Here is a 24,249-nt window from a genome sequence, read left to right on the forward strand (position 1 = left end):
GCTCATGGTGCTCGAAAACTCAGCATTCCATGCTGCCTCATGGCTGCAGGCTGAACATTGCATGCTCCTCCACTGCTTGAAACTAAACATTCCATCCTTCCTCATTGGTAGACATTGAACATTCCATGCCTCCTCATTGGTGGAAAGTGAACATTCCATGCTCCCTCATGGGTGTATGCTGAACATTCCATGCTCCCTCATTGGTTGAAACTAAACATTCCATTCTTCCTCATTGGTAGACATTGAACATTCCATGCTCCCTCATTGTTGGATACTGAACATTCCACGCCTCCTCATTGGTGGAAACTGAGCATTCCATGCTCCCTCATGGGTCTATGCTGAACATTCCATGCTCCCTCATTGCTTGAAACTAAACATTCCATCCTTCCTCATTGGTAGACATTGAACATTCCATGCCTCCTCATTGGTGGAACTTGAACATTCCATGCTGTCTCATTTTTTATATTGACTCTATTGTTCTTGATCTGTCTTTCACTGTCTGTCTTTTATTGTTTTGTCTCTAACCTTGTGAAGCCAACACCCTGTGATGTCGCCAGTTGTTATACTCCAAGATGGCAGTGCCCTTTGGAAAAAAGACAAAATAATATTCTTTTTCCTTTTATGTGCTTACATTTTTTGTGTTTGTCATATACACTACCAGTCAATAGTTTGAACACACCTTCCCATTCAATGCTTTTTTTAATTTGTATTATTTTCTACATTGTAAGTTAATACTAAAGATTAACACTATTTTCTTTTCAGCATAATTCCATATGTATTCTTTCATAGTTTTTTGATGTCTTCAGTATTAATCTACAATATGTAAAATAGTTAAATAAAAACCATTGAATGAGAAGGTGTGTCCAAACATTTGACTGGTAGTGTATCCTCTGATCAGAGTGGAAATATGTGTAGTTAATTATGCTGACTTGACTGAGCGCTTCATTTCCCCTTTAAGCACTAAGCCCTCATGATTTAAGTTACGTCACGTATGTAACTGAGAGCAGGATGTTGCAAGGGCTTGCAATAGGATAAAAGGAGTAGAAAATCCCTTTCATGTTACCTTGAATACACCAAAACATGTCACACTTTTATCAAATAGTGTCTTTTCATTATATGTCTTTTACTTCCTTCATGACAAAGGCACTTGAGGGAAAGCATATGACAAATAATGACACACAGTTTTGAATTCATATCACCAGTGCACTATGCATTTATATTTAACTGTAAACTTATTTTTTCTTGTAATTTTGGGGTTGGTTACTCTATCGATGCTTGTTTGTTCACACTTTTTTTCTTCCAGTCTTCCACTGGTAACCCCATGCTTAAACTCACAACAGTATGAACTGAAGGCAATTCCTTCAAAAATACAAAGCGTGAAAATATGAAACTTTGTGGTTGTTGTTTATTAATTTAACTGCCATGTCAAATTTGATTTACATACATATGCTTAGAATATATTTTTCTGAAATCACTAAAAGTATTTGCCACAGAAAACAAAGCTTTGAACTATAAATTACATACTACTGTTCTATTATGATACATCCAAAATATATGTGCCATTATATTCTACTGTAACATAATAAAGTCCCTCGCTGTAAATATTATGAGCCATACTGCAAGATGCCTCATGCAAAAATATTATAAGCAATGAGCAAATATGTATATATGCAGACCATGTGTAGACAGTAACAGTAATTCATATAAAAGAAACAAGCAAGTCACCATTAATACAAGTAAATACAACAATATGGATATTTGCAAATAATGCATTAATATTATCATCAAACAGACATAACTAAAAAAGGTACTTAATTACTGTCCTCTGTGCTGCAGGAGTAGTCTTCACTCTCCAGTGAAGGTAGGGTTTGCCACAGTGGTAGTGGCATTCTGAAACAGTGGGTTGTCAGCCTAGTAGTAAAAGAAAGATGATTAGAAAGATTTGTTTTGATCTAGGTTATTTTTAGTCATTTCTTGAAGTGACTGAAGTTCAACATTTCACACCATGCGGAAGATGCAAATTACAACACAATAAGCAGTGTTAGTGGTGCTTTCCTCAGGAGCAGGACATCTGATTGGCTGACATGCCAGCTTGTTTTATTATCTGTTATGTGAAATTAAATATAATAATAAGGATATAGTTCATTTTTATAGCACCTTTCCTAACAATGTTACAATGTGCTTCACGAAAATGACAAACTAAACCAAACTATGACAAAAAAAAAAAAAGAAGAATATGGTCAAGTTATAAAAGAGAGCAAAACATTTTAAAAATCATTCCAAAATGTAACAGGGAGTCCATGTGGGAGGCAAGCACGCTTCATTCTAGTAATAAATGATGCAACAGTGTTTTGTTCCAACTGAAACGATTGAAGGGGTCCTGGCTAATAGCTTTCTAAAGTGCATTGTTACAAACCGACAATGATAAAAGCACGTAGAATTCTTTGATTATCCACCGAAAGAAAGAATCTAATTTTAGAGATAATATTTAGCTAAAACATTTTAAACGCAATCATGAAAACAGAAGCAGCATCACATTTTACCCTAAAATTTCATGCAACCTGCTTCATGTTATTTGACATTTCACCAAGATTAGCTTAAACAGAGCTGATGGAATTTGAGGCTTTAACAGCATGTATAACTGACTGCTGTTGACATAAAAAATTAAATTAGAAATAAGGTAACAAAACTAGTAACACCATACAAGTTCTAATTCTATGTTGGTTGTGTTTTTATAGTTTGTATTCTGTTTTTGATAAGAAAAAATGACATTCACATAAACTGTCTCACCTCTGCCCACTTGGATTTCTTCTTTTCATTCTCAAATTTCCTGAATTCTTTCAGATCCTTCATGTAGATCAGCATCTTGATCAGCATCAAAAGTACAATGCCGATGACAGCCACACCTGCAATGGACCCTGCGATGATAGGTATGACACTGGGTGGTTCTGGACAGTCTGGAGGAAAAATCACAAATTACAGCAAGTTTCACATAGTTCAAGAACAATGAACAAATCATTCCAGCAAAGTCTGATCTATGGGGGGCAATGTTTAGTCTGTCAGTTAGTTGGTATCTTCTTGTGTATTCGATACACCAACATGCTGGCCTGAGTTTGGCTTTGCAAAAAGTCAGGTTCATCAAGATTAGCACAAGAGCTAGATCATCTGATACAGATTTCATGCCACCTCTCCCACCTCTCCCTACTTATTCATGGTTCGTCTGTCTGAAAGTTGGTTGGTCCAATGTTTTGGTCCAGCTTGATATCTCATTAACTCAACTATTGGATAAATTACCATGGAAATTTGCACAGACATCTATGGTAATTTATCTTATAATTGTTGAGATATGAAGCTGGACCAAAACGTTGGACCTACCAACACTCAGACAGACTAATCATGAATAAGTGAAAAACTGTGAGAGGAGCAATGAATGAAATATGGTTAAGATGTTCAAGTTCTTGTACTGATCTGGGTGAGCCTTTGACTATTTATTCACAATTAAATAGGTCCAGACAATTCACCATTGAGTTTTTTGTTGTTTAATTAGAAATGTACCTCTTTGTTTCAGAATTTCCGCCTCGTAATTATCCTCTCCAACCAACTGGTTCAGTTTAAACGTAATCCAGCATCCCTCACTGTCCTTCTGGTGGCACTCCTTGCCTGATATAGCAAAGTTGTCAACCATGTCATAAGTAATGTTTCTACAATTCGTATCACAGATTTTTCCAAAGGGACCAGAGCCAAAGCCAAGGCATTCAATGCAGTCCCTGAAAACAAGATTAAAGTTTTGAGTCAAAAAAACAACACAGGTAGAATGAGGAGCCACTTAATTCTTTCATGATCAAAATCTGCGAAGTCTCCTTTTGAAATTTAGTCAACCAATCCTTCATCAATAATTTGAAAGCAAAGACTTAGTGGCAGTTTAGAGTCCTTACAGTTTGGTCTGGCATGGGTCTGGGCATCCAAGGCATATCAGGCATTGTGGGCGCTGGTATCCCTCCTTACAGTCACAGCGGTTGCATATGCACCTCCCTCTGCCATTGCACACAGTGTTGCCTTTGGTAAGACAGCCTTCCCTAGACGCCTTGCACTGACAGGCAGAACCCTCGTAGCCTGCATTGCATTTACATGTGCCACAGTCGCACTTGCCATTTCCTGCAAGCAGCAAGGAGAGGAGTTAGTCTGAAATCAAAATTGAATAATGTAAAAATTAGGGTTGTAGTGTCAACAGCAAGTGCTCAATTAGTTGGTGGATAGACTCCCATCCGACTAAATTCTCATTAATCAGACAATCATTTGTGTTACTTTTATAAGGAGAAAATCACAACTTCAACAGCCATCAAGGATTAATCTGATATTTTTGGCAGCGAGAGGAACAGAGACCCTGTGAGCATCCTTGTGTTTTTACACTGAACACTGAAATAGCCTGACTGAATGGCGACTGCTAACTTCTGTCTGACTGCCTAACTTGTTCAGCATTTATAAAACATTTTAAACTGGCCACACGTTAGTTGACACCATGTCAAATAAGTAATCAGTGTGGCTGCACTCTGTTAATGCCCATACTCAATCCTTGCTCCCTGGTGAGGCTTTTACCAGGCTGACATGTCCATGGTGTCAACACCATGACTGACCATTTCCATCCTGAAGCAGCAGTGTGCAAAAACTATCTCAAAGTCTCAAAAACAAAAAAAACCTAAAGAACCAATCCTGTCAACTTGCAGGGTGGAGCTTTCTGAATCATTGTTCTTCTTCAGAACTGGTTTCTGGGGCCAACAAGTAGCCTGTGGCTGAATTAGTTCAACAGCAGAATCTGCCACAGTAGTAGAGTACTTTCACATCCACTGTTCATGTCTAGTCTGGGGCAGTTTTTGCATATAAACCCTTATGTCTTCTAATTCCCTTCCTGTTGTTTGAAATCGTGAGCTTGTTACATCTAGTTGCGCTCTGCAGCAAGCACAGCTAACTAGCAAACATGAATGCAAACAAATACAGATGTTATGAGAAAAAGTGTTATTTTGGTTGTGAAAGACAAGACACTTTAAAAATGGCAGAAACTCTACCTCCACATAGCTTGTTCTGGTAGTTCTCACAGTGTTCATCGTCGCACTCGCAGAAGTCACCACGGTACCTGCCTCCTTGGTTTGTGCTGTGGCACTGGCACCTGCCACACACACAGTCTCCTCGACCCTCACACTCAGTGCCATTGTTCCTCTGACAGGATGCTCGCAGCGATTGTTCATCTTTATTACCGATGGAGCACTCGCAGTTCTGACCAATGAAACTTTCCATGCAACTGAATAAGAAAAGGTTAGCTAGCACAATAAAACCCCAAACAAAGAAAGAAAACTAAAAAGTGTTCGAAAAGAAATTGTTTTCATCAGCCTCCACCCCTATAGTACAGGATAGATTTTAGAATATTCAATAAAATATTTTTTCTTACTTTTTAATGTATTCCACGCAACACCCTTTCAAATCACATAATGATCTCCTCTGTACTTCTTTTGTGTACAGATTTAATAAACAAAATGTTGACTGATGTGCTAAAAAGGTGCAAGTGTATTTTCTAAACTTTGCACTGAGAATGGCTAGTCTCAATGCAAAGCTACAGTAATCACATGCAGAGAAGCTGTCAAATGTTTAAAAATGATCAGATTCATAATTGCATACTGCTTTACAAATTTACCTCTATACACCAACATTCAAAAGTTTGGGGTCACCCAGACAATTTCATATTTTCCATGAAAGCTCACACTTTTATTCATGTGCTAACATCATTGCACAAGGATTTTCTAATCATCACTTAGTCTTTCAACACCATTAACTAACACAATGTAGCATTAGAACACAGGAGTGATGGTTGCTGGAAATGTTCCTCTGTACCTCTATGGAGATATTCCATTAAAAATCAGTCATTTCCAGCTAGAATAGTCATTTACCACATTAACAATGTCTAGACTGTATTTCTGATTCATTTAATGTTATCTTCATTGGAAAAAAACTACTTTTCTTTCAAAAATAAGGACATTTCTGAGTGACCCCAAACTTTTGAATGATATTTGACAGTCAGCTAGAAAATGTGTGTAGAGTCTCATATTCTGCCTACAGCATTCCTACAGTTAACCATAAATGGTCAATGCAAATCACTCACAGGAAAGGAGTCACACAATGTTGTTTGCATATTATTCCAGAAGAGAGAGGAGGCTGTGTTACAAACAAAACAAAAAGAGCGATGCTGACACCTGCCGCAGATGTTAATTCTAGAAAACTCCTCAAAGTATACAGTCAGACATGGCAGTGTATTTTGCTGCACCACCAATGTTGAAGGAAGTGAGTGTAACCCTTTGCAAAATCATAAAAAATGTAAATTATTCAAAATTATATCTTACAATAATTATTAAGTACAAGTGTACTAGTGCATTTTTAAAAAATAGAACATCATTCAAAGGTTTGTTATTTTCCATCAGTGATTTAAGAAAGAATCCAAAGTGTTTGAAGTCCAGAGTATAGTTTCTGCAGTCTGTGATAATTTTAGGTGTTAGTCATCTGCTAATGTTGGTCCACTGTGTTTAATCAAGTCCAAAGTCAATACACCGTCCACCGGAGGATTTTGCAGCACTTAAAATGATGCTGATTCCATTTCCACAAGGATTTAGCACATGCCCACAGGCACAAAACTGCTGTCAAATGGTTTGCCGAGCATGATATTACTGTACTCCATAGAACCCCATATTGGATTACAGATGAGCTGAAGGCCACTATTAAAACAATCTGAGCTTCAATAACGCCTCAGCAAAATCACAGGCTGATCACCCCCATGCCACGCTGAATTTATGCAGTAATTCACAGTAAAGGAGTTGGGACTCCTTTACTTACTTGGTTGGGACCAAGTATTGAGTGTATAAGTATAAACATATTTTTTTAGAAGTTGGACATTTCTGTATTGTAAATCTTGTACAGATCTTAGGGAATAGTCTAATAATTTGAGATACTGGATTTCATGAGCTATAAGCTGCAGTCATCAAAATTAAACAAAAAAAACGCTTGAAACATTTTAGTTTACATGTAACAAATATAGAATACATGAAAATTTACCTTTATGAATTAAATCACAGCAACAACAAAAAAGAACTTTTTCATGATGTTCTATTTTTTGAGATCTACTAGTACAGTATCCTGTCACAGCCATGTTAGCATCACCAAAAGTAGATCAGTGTCAGTTCTTTGTTTCACTGCACTCAGACAGGACACTTTTGGAATCAGATTTTGGAGATTTATTAGCGTGTGTCCTGATGCCTCTCAAGAGCTGCAGGGATTTATTGAACTAAAGAACAAGATTTTTCCGTCTGTATAAATCTGCTATGAACAACAGGTTTTGTCTATGAATAAATAAATAATAAAAATAAACCATATTAATTATTGTTGTAAATTTTCCTGTTTTAACCACTTCAAGGTTATTTTGGTTCATGTACTAGCAGAGTAGTTTCCCAGTACATTTTAAGCATTGTTGTGCTCTTTACAAAAACACCAACAATTCGTTTTACAGTGCCTGAGTTGCACAAACCTCCCATGTCTTCTTCTCCCGCTCATCACTGTGGTTCTGCCCTTACCAACAACGTACCACACTAATAGGCCACAAAAAATTAGGCACTTTGTCTTTTTGTGTGAAACAGGGTTAAAAGGTTTTACTGCACTTTAATAAGCAACTTTGCTCTGAACAGAAGAGAGTCATAATTCATACCATAAACTGGCATTCAGGAAAACAAGCATGTGTTTGCCCACATGTATCTCAACGCTCTAATTAATTGTTTAAGAAGTGAGCGCTTACCTGCAAATACCACAGACGATGCTTCCTCTGTTGGTGCAGAGTTGATGCATTTTGTCATTTGGGTCTTTACACTGACACTCACATTTGGTAGATAAGGTCACTGTCAATGTGTCTTTAATGCCCAGTGGTCTGATGGTGAAAGACGTGTCCTCCATACAGGAGTCTGCTGTCACGGTGACGTCAAAAGAAATCTGGAAAGGGTCAGACATTTTTGCAACAATTGAAAACACACTGTCTATAAAAATACAGACAGCAATTCAAAAGTTAAAACTTGTGCATTCTTTATCCCTAATATTCAATGGCTTGGATCTCTCGGTTCTAGTCCCTCTTGAGTCTTCATTCTCAGTCGGTGCTGTCTTCAGCTGAACGTCAATTTTGTTGCTTTTTCTGTCTTGAGCTATGGTTCAATTCAGTTCAATTCAATACCATATTATTTATTTAGCACAAATTCACAAGGTGTTCTGCTAGCATGAAAAAAACTATGACCCCCAACATGACTTGGCTTTCAGTTGAGTGTAAAGTGTCTTGGCTAAGAGTCATGAGTCAAGCTTTGATGTAAATGTTGGGTTTTCTTTTTTTTGTGTTGTACTATATGGTGTGTGGAGTGGCAGTGGGGATAATTAACTGACCCCCTACAGGTTTTTTAATACAAAAAATCATCTCTACAAGAGTTAAATACGAAGTTGCAGCATGAATGTTTTGTGAACTCAACACTGACCTGTACTGACTAGTTAGTTAGTTAAATTTCAAGTACTGAAAGAACTGCTGCAAGTATTTAACACTTTTAAATGTGTAATTTTAACTTCCTGCAGTATGGACCAGTATAGATAATATGAGGTTACAATTAAAAAGGAGTTTAATTTAACTCTAGTGGTGAGGATTTACAATGCCAGTTTTGGTTTTCATGTTATTAATGCGGGCTACACGGTGGCTAGGTGGTTAGTACTTTCGCTTTGCAGTTAGAAGATCCTCGGTTCAAGTCCAGGCCTTCCTAGGATCTTTCTGCATGGAGTTTGCGTGTTCTCCCTGTACATGTGTGGGTTTTCTCCGGGTAGTGTGGCTTCCTCCGGCGGTCCAAAAACATGCTCAGGTTAATTGGTGATTCTAAATTGTCAGTAGGTGTGAATGTGATGGTTTGTCACTATATGTCGCCCTGTGATAGACTGGTGGCCTGTCAAGGGTGTCCCCTCCCTTCACCCTAAGCCAGTTGGGATAGACTCCACCCCCCCGTGACCCTAATGTGGATTAAGCACTATATAGATAATGGCCAAATAAGGTTGTAAAACTTAAAACTGATGCATTTGGTATACAAAAATCATGAGAAGAAAATACTTACAGTTTGTGCCACATGCACATTGTCACAAACCCCGTTTTTGTCCCCTGCTGGTCCTGCGTATTTACATATAGGGGTATAGACAACTCTTACATTGTCAGGAAGATTGTCATGGGTCACAGTTACTTTAGAGGACAAACTCTGTCATGGATAACATTTGACAAAATTGTGAGATACTGACAGAAACGGCACAAAATGACCAGGAAATAGAGCCTTGGTCACAAACAACTGTTTTAAAAAATATATGTGCATATACAAAGAGAAAAGCTGCAAATTGATACACAATGACAAACTGCCAACTTACATTGTAGGCAGTTTCAATCAACTGAACAACATTTTTAGAATCCGATGACAGAACTCCCACCTCAGATTTTGGGATCATTTTAGAGAGTTCCTGGAAAAACATAAAATTAAAAATCACTTTCAGTAAGACCACGTTGTTACTTGAATGAAAAGAAAGATGTGTGGAGAGGAAAGTGAAATTTACCTTGTACACATCCTCTACATTTTTTGTCACTGCAAATATGGGCTGAATATTGTTTTTTTCCAGCTCCGTAGCTAGTTGTCCAACTGATGGATAGTCCTGCACATAACAGTGAAATCATTCAATTAATTTTGAATGGAGTAGTGTATCTAGTACAAGAATGTATGATATATTATATTATATTATATTGAAAATGATGCAGTTTAATGTCTCATTTTACTCTGAAATGAAATCATAGAACAAATAAACAAGTGACATTAAAAAAGAAATCATGGAATCAGTTTATAAACCAAAACCAGGAAACCTTGAGTCCTGAAATTCATGTGGATGTTTGACATGCACCACCCACCTAAAAACTGCAGGTCAAGAAACCCTTCACCCCCCATGACAACAGCAGTCCTTGATACCAGTTTCCACCCTCAGCAGGACAATGCACCCAGACACACTGCATAAACTGCTCAGGAGTGGCCCGGGGAACACAACGGTGCTAAGGTGTTCACCCGGGTTCCTCCCTCCCCAGATCCAAATCTTCTTGAGCATCTGTGGGATGTACCAGGATAAGCCTGATCTAGGTAGGTCCCACCATGCAACCCACAGGACCCACAGAATTCACTGCCACCATCCTGGTGCCACAGAACATCCCCAGAGGTCCTGTGTCCATGCCCCACTGGGTCAGAGGAGTTTTAGCAGCATAAAGGAGACCAACACAACATTAGGCACGTGGTCAGAATGTTATGCCTGATCAGTATGTATGCATTACCAGTCGAAAGTTTGGACACACCTTCTCATTCAATGCTTTTTATTTATTTGTATTATTTTCTACATTGTAGATTAATATTGAAGATTAACACTTTTTTGTTTACAAGATAATTCCATATGCATTCTTTTATAGTTTTCATGTCTTCTTATTAATCTAAAATGTATAAAATAATTAAATAAACCCCTTTAATGAGAAGGTGTGTCCAAACTTTTTACTGTAAAAAGTTTGGACACACCTTCTCATTTAACGGTTTTTCTTTATTTTTGTGAATATTTACATGATCCCATCTGGTTTGCGTTTAGTTGGACCATCATTTATTTTTCAACAAGACAATGATCCCAAGCACACTTCCAGGCTGTGTAAGGGCTATTTGACCAGGAAGGAGAGTGATGGAGTGCTGTGTCAGATGACCTGGTATCATGTCCTGTTGAAAAATAAACGATGGTCCGACCAAACACAAACCAGTTGGCATCATATAAATATAGTCATGAAAATATAGAAAAACCATTAATAGATAGATAGATAGATAGATAGATAGATAGATAGATAGATAGATAGATAGATAGATAGATAGATAGATAGATAGATAGATAGATAGATAGATAGATAGATAGATAGATAGATAGATAGATAGATAGATAGATAGATAGATAGATAGATAGATAGATAGATAGATAGATAGAACAAAAGAAAACTCCAATGATTTTATATGTACCATCTCATTGCTCTTGGTGTAAAGGTTGTTTTCCATGTGGCACTGTTGATCATTGGGTTCCAGTATTCCAGCCAATTTTCCATCCCCAGCCATATGGAATCCAGCATCAGTGGTCAGCACAATCAGCCGAGTGCTGCTGTTCCGCCAACCTATTTTGTTCTAAATAACAATATTTATTAGGACAATTTTAGGTAACTTCAAGGGTATAAGCAAAATAATTTTTTAACTTATTGGCTAGAAAGACAAGATGTGTTCTCACTTCTCTACCTCCTGTAAAATGCCTCAATATTTGCTTTGTGATAAACATTCAGGAGTAAATGTAACTGCTGAGTATGCCTTTAATTTTCCCCGGCCAGTGTGGACGGTGCCAATGTGTTATGCTACTTCCCTTCTGTTAGTTTTAGGCTATCAAAGTAGTTAATTAATGTCGGGGAAAATTGCTTTTTTTTAAGTTTGAATAAAGTTAATACCCCCAAGCTGCACTTATATTTCACGTCTTTAACTTTTGCAGATCTTGGAGTTTGTAAAAACCCAACAGTACTTAACATTATTCCAAATATTAATCAAATTGTTAATTGCTAATGCAAACATGTTGCTTATGAACATAATTTTTAGTACACAAGATTGTTTTTTTAGTTTTACTGCTTTGTCTTTGTTTCATTTCACATCGTGTACTAGAGTCTATAGGCTTGATTACTGTTCATATAGCATCTTTGCATGGCAGTAAGTCAACATTTTATAGTAATTTGTCTGAAAAGACTACAAAAGTTCTTGCCTATAATCTGTAGTTTTGTTTAATTCAGTCATTTTAGCTACTTCACACTGCATCATTAGAGTCCTATTAGAGTCCTGTGAGGGAAAATCGTTTTCTGTTTCCTGTATATAAATGCTTGTATCTACTGACAACAGTTCATGTAAAATTCCTCTAACTTATGTTGATTTGTTTTCTCTGCTGTGACAAAGAGCGTGAGAGGAATGAAATAATTCTGAAAATCAGTAGTCCATTCTAACTTGACTTTTTGTATCATACAATGTATTGAACAGGTAACAGGGACATTTTGTATTGTAATATTGTTCTAAGATAACAATGGGTGTTAATGCTGTAACACAGAGAAAGACACAAATAATAGCAACGTAACAGTTAAAGATTTGCTAAAATCAAATATCTACTGTATATAGACTATATATAAAAGATTAGTGCTGCCACCTTGATGTCACCCATTGGTTTGTGGATTTCTGTTTGGAAGTCTTTGGCATTTTGGTTGTCCCTATTTTCATTTTTTTTAAACCAGGTGTGGCCATGTTTGTATAAGAAGGTGAAACAAGGAAGTGGCTTCCTGTAGCACACCTTGCGTCCTTGTCTATTATTCTCTAAATTACAAAATGAACATCATGCTGTATGAAAGGAAACTTGAAATTAGTGATTGAGATCATGAAATAATGAGAAAAATGTTTAATGAAATAAAAAATAATTGAGAAGTAGAGTAGAGTTTTTTTTCTCATAGACTTCTATGCAATCTTATTGGAAGCAGAGGATTCTTTAGGTGAGCTCTTACCCCACATACAGCAGCCTGCATCATGGCATCCAGACTCCCTTCAGGAGAGTCCAGGTTCCCAGAAATGAACTGGTCTGCCACTTTTTTCTTGAACTCGTTCTCCTTTGCCGTCATACTAAGGACATGTCTGTAGCCAAAGGCAGCCTGACAGTATTGGTCACTCTCATCACATGGCCTCTGCAGTTTCTCCTTGTTGGTGTTGGTGTAAGGAAGGACTGTCTTATCAACAAAGGCACCAAATCCTGTAATTATAGAAAAAGTTTAAATTCCCAATGTTGATTGTTTTGTTTTTTGTTTTTTTTTTTTTCTTTTTTTGGTAGATAATGTGAGAGAGAAGGAGAAAAGAAATAGTTTGTACCCTCCCTCTGTCTTTAATCACCACCACTGTTTTAGATTTCTGTCATATCTAATGATTTAAGCACTTCTTTTATTTGAATCAGTATGAAATATGATCATGACTCATGAATATATGTTGATCAGTAGTCAACTGTAAGTTGCATATAAAACTATTGCTTTTGGGCCATGATTTGTCCATCATGCACTCAAATGCAACTATGTGACATTTTAACTTGCAAACTCTCAAAAAAAATTCATATATGTGACCATTTTGGCTGCAGTTTGGAGACCTGTATTACTTTAAGTCTCATAATAATTGTATTTCATCAAAATATCTGTTTTGACAACAATGTAACTGCAGCTGAAATCACACAGTGTGCACTACATAACATCACACCAGCAGCTAGAACAGTGAACTGCTGACTTTTCTCCAAAGCTAAGTTATTGACACATTAGAAGGGACTATTTTATTATGTTAGAACAGAAGACACCGACTTATTTGTAATTTGGTCTCAATACCCTGCTTTTAGCCTGGAGTTCCTGAAGATAGAAAATATGTATTAATAAGTAATATGTAAAAGATGTTGCTGCATTCTAATGTGCTATTAAATGATAAAATATTAACAAGTTACGAATATCCACGCTGTTATTTGTTACCTATTTGAGCATGTTCCGTGATTTTTTTCAGCGCAGCAAAAAGATCTCTCCCCAGTTCTTTGACATTTTCCAAGTCATCTTTCATGGAATTAGAAAGGTCCATCAGGTAGTAGAGATCCACTGGATAACCTTCAACTCTCCTAAAAGAAATTCTGAATGTGGTAGGAAGCCCTGTAAACATAGATGAGAAAGAAAAATGGAAAGATTAATAAGGCAGCAAACACTACCACGGTCATCTATGAGAAATACAATATACAAATAATAATAGCAAGTTTTGTGGCACTAAATATATGCATTCACAAAAATGAACTTTGAATAAAAATATAGCTTTTTTTCAGAGTGCATTTAGATTTTTTCCAGATCAAGAGAGTGATCCTCTGGCATAGAACTGCTCTGGGTCTTCCGTAACATAGAAGCCAAACTGCATTTATTCAGTCATATAAGGTCAGTATTAACTGTTTCAACTAACCAGGACGCAGTTTCAGGTTTATCTTCTGTGGACTCATCTGGACAGGTTCCTGATTGTCAAATGACACAGACAGGGGGTCTTCCTTGATAATGGTGACATTGTTCGCAGGGGAGATGATTTCTTCCTTCTTGCAACCTCTTTCCATCAATTGAGCTTGGGTGTCACAGCGCACTGATTCCTGTTCACCTGCTTTGGTGAAATTCTGAAAGGGCGACATAAACAGAAAGATTTTATATATATATATATATATATATATATATATATATATATATATATATATATATATATATATATATATATATATATATATATATATATTATAGATATAAGAAAGTCATTCACCTGTGTCTGCAGATATTGTTGTCACAATTCAAGCCTGAGGATAAGGTTCTGCACAGTATCTTAGCTGTACCAAGGACTGCACTCTTCTGAACAGAGATCTCAGATAATGTTCCTGTGATATGATGAAGCCAGTCTTCCAGTTAGGGGGTCACAGCTCCAATCACACTACTGCCTTCACTTTCCATATCTTTTCTAGCTTCTCTCTCAGCCCTTGGTATTTTTCATGCTTCTCATGTTTCCTCTTCCTGCTGTTACTTGGAATTTCTACATCTATCCCTCCTGCCTTGTTCTGCTGTTTATCAACCACCACAATGGTTGGCTGATGAGCCACCACCAGTTTATCAGTCTGGATTTGGAAACACCAGAGGATCTTGGTTTGGTCGTTGTCTATCACCTTTGAAGGTGTCTTGCATTTTGATCCTGGGATTTCCAGCCCATACTCGGTGCAGATGTTCATGTACACTATACCAGCCACTTGGTTATGTTGCTCCATGTATGATGTTTCCACCTGCATCTTACAGCCAATTGCTATGTGCTGAACTGTCTCAGATGCATCTTTGCACAGCCTACACCCAGGGACCTGTCTGGAGTGGTGGAACCCAGCATTTAAAGGCTGTGAGCTTTTGTTTGGCAATCTCTAGTGTCTCAGGTACAGACAGCTTGTTGTATTCCTAGGTACTTCTCTCTTCCTCAAACCTTCCTGTAGATTTGACAGCTGATTAACTTCCCTCTTTGTTGCCTTGATCTTGGCCTCCAGCCTCCTTCTCCATGGATACTGCTTCTTTTGGCTTACAGTGCTCATCTTGTAACCAAGCATCTCTAGGATTACTGTTGCTGTTACGTATATCAGAGGTCACGGTAGGAACAGTTAGCAGAGCTGCATTCACATCTTCTAGCAGACTTTCCATTGGTACTTTTTGACTCAGCCTTGGCAAAAGGGAGTTACAGGTATTTAGCTTAGTTATGATCTTCAGTCTTGAGTCAGCTGCCCTTGTGTTAAGTTTATATGAACTTGTGGTTGTTGGGGACTGGAACCCAACCTTGTGGGTATGATGATTATATCTTCCCCCTGACTTGGCATCTTGGCTCCTCCAGGCTATGGCATCTTTGTTGTACCTCAGTGATCTTGATTTGTGATAGTAGGTGTCGTTTATGGACATTGGAAAACTGAGGTAGAAGCTGTGCTTCAGTTCAGTTTATCTCAATCTAAGAAATACTATAGTTAAAGCCCGATATAATTAAATGAAATGTAAATTTACCTGATCTATTCTCTCAACAGCAAATGGTCTCCTATGTAAACATCAGTTGTTTTAAACAATCAATCAGCATGCATTTTATTGTTTTTCAGGTGAGGTTGAACTGCGTCAACAGTGTGCTAAAAAGGGACTGCGGTTGCTAAAAAGATGATCTGTGTATTGATTTAAACAAATGAGCTGGGACAGTTTATAAATGTTAGATAAGCTTTCTCTCTCACCAGCTGTTGGCACCATGCACAGTATGGCCCAGATCTGATACAGTCAGTACAGGAGTTGATCACCGACTTTGAACAGACTTCCTCTTGTTGGCACATCACTGCGAAGATAATCACACACTGTTAATGTGAAAGTTCTTTCTACTCAACAGTTTGAGTAAATACCACTGTAAAAACGTAGTTTTGTTGCATTACTTTAACAGTATGAGTATATGGAGAGTGAGACAGTCATTGGGTGTACTCATTTTTGTAAGTTTAAAAAACTAAAACCAGTCAATAATTGCTGCCTGTTGGAACCAAAAAAAACCTTTAATGGTCCACCTCTGAGTGGCTCAAAAAGAAGAAAATTAAGGTTTTGGAGTGGCCGACTCAAAGTCTGGACTTCAGCCCAATTCTGACACTGTGGCGAGACCTTAAAAGGACAGTTAATGCTGTAAAACCAACTAATGTGGCAGAATTAAAACTATTCTTCAGAGAGGAGTGGGCTAAAATTCCTCCATGGGGATTAAAAGACTGACCACAAACTATCACAAACATTTAACTGCAGTCGTTGCTGCCAAGGGACCAACCAGTTAGTAGGTTTCGGGGGGCAAATACTTTTTCAGAGGTGATATAGGTTTTCAATGAATCTTCAATAAATGTATGTATTTATTTCATTTTATAACTGCAATAGTTTTCTGGGTCATTTTTGTCTTACACTGAAAAAATTGTTTGAGCTGAAACATTTAAGTGTGACAAATATGAAAAAAAGAAGATACCTATAGTGGGGCAAATACTTTTTCAAGCCATTGTACATACATTTCAATAACTGATTCACGAAGAAAAGTACATTTCAGGTTTTTAGATTTACACATAAGGTAATCTTCACTTTTTATAGCTTACCATTTCTACTCAGCAGCATAAGGAGAAGTACCAGCATACGATGATCCATGTTCTGATTAGAAAGCAAAAAAAAAAACATTGTAAGCATTTCTCCAATCAAACATCCATGTCTATTTTTAAATCTCACGTTTAAATTTGTCTAGTCTAACTTATCTAGTTTGATTAAACAAGTGCTCTTGCGAACTGATAAATACTGTTTTAGATTTGCAATCTGTTGTTTAAAAGCACACAAAAAATGATTTCATCACTTTCTCCTCCATCCAGATTACATCAGTCCAGGTCTAAATAAAAACAACCAGTAAACTCCTCAAATTTAGACAGAAAAACAGTTTAAACACAATTATCAGATTTGCGAAACTTATTCTACACCATGTCCCAAACGTTCAATCTCCCCACTGGACAATATGTATGATTGTTTGTCACCAAAATGGGTTGGTCAAACTGTCAGGTCCCAGTATATAAATTGCTTGCTTGATCAAAATGCATTACACTCAGAACCAGATTTTGGAATTGTTGTTACCATGGCTAAGAGTAAGGGTAGAAAAACTACTCTTTGAGAGTCTAAGATTCGTGCACAGGCCATTACTTTCCAAAATGCAGGAAAAACTGGCCAGCAGGTAGCTCAAGCCCTTGGTAGAAGTATCCGCTGGGTGCAGAAGTAGTAGCAAAAGTACAACAAAGGACGATTCTTCAAAGACTTGCTTCGCTCAGGACATCCATCTGGCTTAACTGCAAGAGCCAAGGACCTGATGAGAAAGGCTGAGGGTAAAAGACATCAGTCATGCCAGAGTATTTAACATAAACATTGGGGCTAAAAGCTTATAAGAGGCAACGCGACTCACCAAACTGCAAAAAGAGAAGAGATTGGCTGTTGCAAAGAAGTACACAACTCTGACTCCAAAAGACTGGGAGTACTGGATTTTCTCTGATGAATGCCCTTTATTTATTTCTGATACCCAACAGCCAAAACGATTGTATCTATACAGATGATGGTGAAAAAGTACCATCTTCTGAACAAGTGAAACCGTAGTATGGTTTGGGGGGTTATGCCCACTTCAGGTCTCTCAGAGCTGCACATTGTGCCTCAAGGTACTACTGTTAATGCACAATATTATACCAACAACATTCTAGAAAAGGTACTACATCCAGTTTTGACCAGGAGGAGAAAATCAGGGCCTGTGACTGAACAGAAAATATTTAACAGAGGTTCGGAATTGGTATTTTTGCTCGATGGTGCCCCTGCTCACAGTGCATGTGTGACTCAGCAGTGCTGTTCTGAGCATCTACAGTGGGTACGGAAAATATTCAGACCCCTTTAAATTTTTCACTCTTTGTTTCATTGCAGCCATTTGCTAAAATCAAAAAAGTTCATTTTATTTCTCATTAATGTACACTCAGCACCCTATCTTGACAGAAAAAAAAATGAAATGTAGAAATTTTTGCATATTTATTAAAAAAGAAAAACTGAAATATCACATGGTCATAAGTATTCAGACCCTTTGCTCAGTATTGAGTAGAAGCACCCTTTTGAGCTAGTACAGCCATGAGTCTTCTTGGGAATGATGCAACAAGTTTTTCACACCTGGATTTGGGGATCCTCTGCCATTCTTCCTTGCAGATCCTCTCCAGTTCTGTCAGGTTGGATGGTGAACGTTGGTGGACAGCCATTTTCAGATCTCTCCAGAGATTGCTCAGTTTGGCTGGACAGCCAGGTCTAGGAAGAGTTCTGGTCGTCCCAAACTTCTTCCATTTAAGGATTATGGAGGCCACTGGTCTCTTAGGAACCTTGAGTGCTGCAGAAATTCTTTTGTAACCTTGGCCAGATCTGTGCCTTGCCACAATTCTGTCTCTGAGCTCCTTGGGCAGTTCCTTCAACCTCATGATTCTCATTTGCTCTGACATGCACTGTGAGCTGTAAGGTCTTATATAGACAGGTGTGTGCCTTTCCTAATCAAGTCCAATCAGTTTAATTAAACACAGCTGGACTCCAATGAAGAAGTAGAACCATCTCAAGGAGGATCAGAAGAAATGGACCGCAGGTGAGTTAAATATGAGTGTCACAGTAAAGGGTCTGAATACTTATGACCGTGTGATATTTCAGTTTTTCTTTTTTAATAAATTTGCAAAAATTTCTACATTTCTGTTTTTTTCTGTCAAGATAGGGTGCTGAGTGTACATTAATGAGAAATAAAATGAACTTTTTTGATTTTAGCAAATGGCTGCAATGAAACAAAGAGTGAAAAATTTAAAGGGGTCTGAATACTTTCCGTACCCACTGTACCTGGCTTTCTGTGTAAGGAGGAATGGTCACCAAACTACCCTGACCTCAACCCAATTGAGAACTGTTGGGGAATCCTGAACAGTCACATCTTTACCAGTCCACCACCAACTACCATGAAACAGCTCAACTCTAGGGCTGTGCAGGAGTGGGGAATAGAACCTTCCACACTCAAGAGCCTTGTACATTCCATGCCTGAAAGACTGAAAGGCGTGATCAAAGTTAAATGGGGAAATATTGGTTATTGAATAAATTGATTATAAGGCATATTCAGTCTGAGCTTTGTTTGTCTGGGGAGAACAAACTTTTGGGACATGGTGTTTTCATGATATGGTCTGTTGATGTCTTTTTTTCCCTTTCTTTTTCAAGCTTGAACTTGTTACATGCTTACATCAGATGTGAATTGAAGTGTAACACTGGTATTTTGCCAGCAGAGGGCACACTCCTGTCAGTCGTCTTCCTTTAAATACTGGGAAATTAACGTACAGTAGCCTATGCTTTACTATTTGTTAAACTATTTTTCTTGGTGTCTGACAATCATCTACCAGTCAGCTGATCAACTGAAGAGATACACATAAGCACAAAAATCAATCAAATATCTGTTTTTTAAAAAATTCAAACAGGTTAATGCTAAACTTCACTAGACAACTGTATAAAGCAAAAATAAAAATCACCTGTCTTATTAAGGAACGCAGACAAAAGAGATAACATACATGGACAAACACAGTCCTTACATTTGCAGTTTACATGAATGGAAGGAAACCCAAGAAAACTTTGCACAGGAAAAGTTAACCACTGAGCCTCTGCCACCTGCTTTATAAACCAAAAGCTTTATAAACCAAAAGCAGGTGGCAGTCTGTCAAAGGCCGACAGCAAGCAAGACTGTGAAAATATTGTCATAATCATAGAAAAGAAATTTTACTTAGGTTATTGGGGTCTGAGTCCTCATTCATTGTTCTCCCATTACAGAAGAACCTTCTAGTGACATATTACTGAATGTTTTTGTACACACTAATGTCAAGAGATCCTGGAACACAGAGAGGATGCTGTTCCATTACATCAAAAAATTACAGTGTCGTGGCCACATAGAACAAAGCCTGGGCACTAACTGTTGAAACTGAACAAAACTGTCATCACAAAAAAAGAGAAAGAAAACAAAAAAACAAAAAACTCCATTTATTTTCAGCCGTTCATCAGAGCATTCATTATCCGATAAAAATCTCTTTCTCTCTCTGTCACTATCTTTCGCTGTCACAATTCTGTCAGTTTAATTCAATATGCTGTATTAGCATGGAAATCAAGTGAGCAATATTGCCTTGTATCAAGGATGTCATAATAAAAAATGTGGGAGAAGTTTAAAAGAAAAACTGAAAGGCCAATTTATATTTAAATTAGCCAGATGGCTTGTTTGTTTTCAGTTTTGGTTTGATTCCTCGAACGTTGCAGATGAGTGGCTGGAGAGCAGTGCTGTTATCTGATCAGTAAGTCTCAGGAACAGCTGGCAAAAGAACCTTTTTCAGGGGTTCAACTCTTGGGTTTGAAGTGCCTGAAATGTCAGTGAGAGCTCGATTTGAGATGTAATCACAATTTATATCATCTTTTTAAAAAAAGATCATCTCATAAGCGCTGCACAGTGGCGTAGTGGTTAGCACTTTCGCCTTGCAGCAAGAAGGTCCCTGGTTCACGTCCCGGCTTTCCCGGGATCTTTCTGCATGGAGTTTGCATGTTCTCCCTGTGCATGCGTGGGTTTTCTCCGGGTACTCCGGCTTCCTCCCACAGTCCAAAAATATGCTGAGGTTAATTGATCATTCTAAATTGCCCGTAGGTGTGAATGTGAGAGTGCTTGTTTGTCTTTGTATGTAGCCCTGTGACAGACTGGTGACCTGTCCAGGGTGTCCCCTGCCTTCACCTGAGTCAGCTGGGATAGACTCCAGCCCCCCCCGCGACCCTAGTGAGGATTAAGCGGTGTATAGATAATGGATGGATGGATCATCTCATAAGCAATGGGTAATAACCTAACTCTGCCGTGCTTGTATTGGTTCAGGTTTCTCTTTGAATGTTTACTATTGATCTGCAGAATTCTGGATGCAACACGTCTATGGGATGCTTGTCCCATATAATGTAGTCCTGGTGACTTAGTGTACCTCCAAACTTCACTACCATAGAGGGTGATTTGGTTGAGTTACCCTGTCAAATAGTGTACAGTACCGGTCAAGTTTGGACCCACCTTCTTATTCAATGTTTTTATTTATTTGTATTATTTTCTAAATTGTAGATTAATACTGACGATAAACATTTTTTTGTTTACAACATAATTCCATATGTATTCTTTTATAGTTTTGCTGTCTTCAGTATTAATCAACAATGTCTAAAATAATAAAATAAAAACCTCTGAATGAGAAGGTGTGTTCAAACTTTTGACTGGTAGTGTAATTCAAATCTATTTGGTTTGTCTATTTTGTACATTTTTTCTTTGTCTAATAGCATAAAATGCTGTATTGTTTCAGTGCATTCACTGCCAGACCAAAGTTAGCTAAAAGGCTGATTCTGAAATTTCTGTTCAGGAAACCTATGGATGGCATTATGAAGTGTTTGCTCATGTTTATATAGACATCACTGGCGCCAATCTACATGGCAACATCCTTATTTTTGAGGGAAGTGTGCAAAAACATCTCAATATAATGTAGTCCAGTACAACACCACTGCAAACTGCTACTTTAATAATAAACATAAAAACCTTAATCAATCCAAAGTCCAAGTCCAGGAAAATGAAAACTAGATAGATGCATCTGAAAAGATCTCTTTGGTACTGACAAGTGTAAGCAGCTCTGACAACAAGGCCTCTAACTTTGGCCACATTTAGATCTGTGCAGGTACATTAAAATGCCAATGTGGCTGTAATGCATCTTGGCAAATTGCTATAAGAGCTTGTCATGAGCAGCAATTGCAGTTGTTGAGCTCACATTTACAATTTGAAAACATAAATCTAAACACAACGACTTAATACTCTTTGTTAATTAATGATGCAACCTCTGCAACTGGAAAACATCCATCCATCCATTATCTATACACCGCTTAATCCTCACTAGGGTCGCGGGGGGGGCTGGAGTCTATCCCAGCTGACTCGGGCGAAGGCAGGGGACACCCTAGACAGATCGCCAGTCTGTCGCAGGGCCACATACAAAGACAAACAAGCACTCTCACATTCACACCTACGGGCAATTTAGAATAATCAATTAACCTCAGCATATTTTTGGACTGTGGGAGGAAGCCGGAGTACCCGGAGAGAACCCACGCATGCACAGGGAGAACATGCAAACTCCATGCAGAAAGATCCCGGGAAAGCCGGGACGCGAACAAGGGACCTTCTTGCTGCAAGGCGAAAGTGCTAACCACTACGCCACTGTGCAGCCCCTGGAAAACATTTGATTTTAAATTTTCAAAAGCACTCGCAGCATCATATGATCTGGTGACTACATATGAAAATGATGTTTTGTTTGTTTTTTTGATGTGACACATCTACCAACTCTCAGATGTTGGGTGAACAAAACTGAAGAGGAATTCAAATGTTTCCTGTGCAACGAGGCTCATGTTGCACAATGTGTCAATACTGCTCACCATAAAAGGTAGAAGAGAAGAGTGAAGGGTTGGTTCATCATTATATTTCCGCTTTTCTAACTCTGACTAAAAAAAGCTGCTCACAAGAAGGCCTAATGCATTTATCTTGCATGTATCTATGTTTGTTTCCTATTTAAATGTACTGCTGTTTGGCTAAAACGACAAGTTGACAATTGAGTACATTAACATCATTTTCTTTTTTCTTTTTTTCTTTTGGAGCTGCTGTAACAGTGAACTTTCTCCACTGTGGGGTCAATAAAGTTTTTCTTATCTTACACTCATCAATACTGATGACAGTTTTGCTGATAACATAGCAACATTTTTAACTAAAGGCCAGGCAAACTAGTCCAATCTGACTTACCCCAACACAGGGAAATAAGTCTGAACTGTATAACTGTCACAGAACTGCTGCCTCTGAAAATTATTTTTAAACTTGTTTCCCGCAGTTTTGTGCTTTTAAGTACACCTTCCTACAGCTTTGCATGTGTTAGCTACACTATGAAATATGAAAATATGAAAAAATTAAATTCACATAATGTAAATAAACAGTTTCGGATTCAGACACCAAACTTAAAGTAGAATGCGTAGTACTTTTCCTCTAAAAAAATATTGTCAGTTATTTGTTAAACCAAGTCAGTTTTCTCCTAGAAAACAAGAAGCCTTTCTTCCTCATGGCCTACTACAGTTTTGGAAATTGGCGCAGCGATGCTACATTACTGTAGCCACACCTCTCTCTTGTTATGACATTTTGGCATAAAATACAGTTCTTCACAATACGTTAGATGACAATAAAATGCAAGGAGTATTTTGTCCTTCATCAGCTTTTATTGTAAGAATACACATAAAGATAAAATAATAAAAAGTGAAGAGGATCATAAGAGCCAAAACCTGTTTCTTTACTAAGACAAAGGACAACTTACCAGAAACAGGAACATGCAGCTCTGGTCTTTGGCTGACAGTTGCGTTGAACACAGTCTTATTACAGGAAGTGTGAAGCAACCAAGAAGTGTATTCAAGAGAACAACGTGGGTGGTGCCACAGAGCAGACCACACATCTGACTGAATGTAAAAACTAAAAGATAGACTGCCAGCCTCTCCCTTCCTGAAATGATATTTGGAGTAAAATGGAATATGAGACTATAACAGAAAAAAATCTTTCTAATGAACAAAGAAAGTTGTTCAAAATTCTTTTTGCCAATCAGAGCAGACTATCAACTATGTTTAACAAGCTGGTTAATCAGAAAATCAATAAAAATCTAACCTGGTAATAATAGTCTTAAGCTGGTTCAGTAATAAATCCACATTGTGATGGACTGGATCAGTACAGCAAGAAGCAATAAATGATCAGTTGAGGTCAAACATATGCACACATACTTTGTTTTCTCTCTCTGTAGATTCTGTGTTTCACACTGTGTCAAGCACAATTGGCATTCACTTGTGTGTGGTTTAACTGAAGGTTGACAGAGTTGTAGATAAAAGTTTACATACACTTGTAAAGTCCACGTATATCATGGCAGCCT

At 37.8% G+C, this 24,249-nt stretch overlaps 1 protein-coding gene across 2 annotated transcripts; it reads right to left on the reverse strand.

Moving 5' to 3' along the window:
• Window positions 1–1,387: 1,387 nt before the first annotated feature.
• On the reverse strand, window positions 1,388–23,740 carry itgb2 (integrin, beta 2). Of its 2 annotated transcripts, none has more exons than XM_023298848.3 (16): window positions 23,650–23,740; window positions 16,834–16,885; window positions 15,955–16,052; window positions 14,139–14,340; window positions 13,670–13,840; window positions 12,677–12,918; window positions 11,121–11,279; window positions 9,649–9,744; window positions 9,466–9,555; window positions 9,165–9,302; window positions 7,829–8,019; window positions 5,064–5,296; window positions 3,936–4,155; window positions 3,556–3,767; window positions 2,791–2,957; window positions 1,388–1,911 (listed from the first exon to the last, which is right to left on the reverse strand). In XM_023298848.3, the coding sequence occupies exons 1-16, from the start codon at window positions 23,662–23,664 to the stop codon at window positions 1,846–1,848; spliced, it is 2,352 nt and encodes a 783-aa protein (XP_023154616.2). In that variant the 5' UTR covers window positions 23,665–23,740; the 3' UTR covers window positions 1,388–1,845. The 2 variants fall into 2 exon arrangements, with proteins under 2 accessions (XP_023154616.2, XP_035799108.2); XM_035943215.2 differs by lacking the exon at window positions 23,650–23,740 and adding an exon at window positions 17,420–17,562.
• Window positions 23,741–24,249: the final 509 nt, after the last annotated feature.

The sequence above is a fragment of the Amphiprion ocellaris genome, unplaced genomic scaffold (assembly GCF_022539595.1).
Source record: "Amphiprion ocellaris isolate individual 3 ecotype Okinawa unplaced genomic scaffold, ASM2253959v1 Aocel_unscaffolded271, whole genome shotgun sequence".
NCBI classification, from domain to species: Eukaryota; Metazoa; Chordata; class Actinopteri; family Pomacentridae; genus Amphiprion; species Amphiprion ocellaris.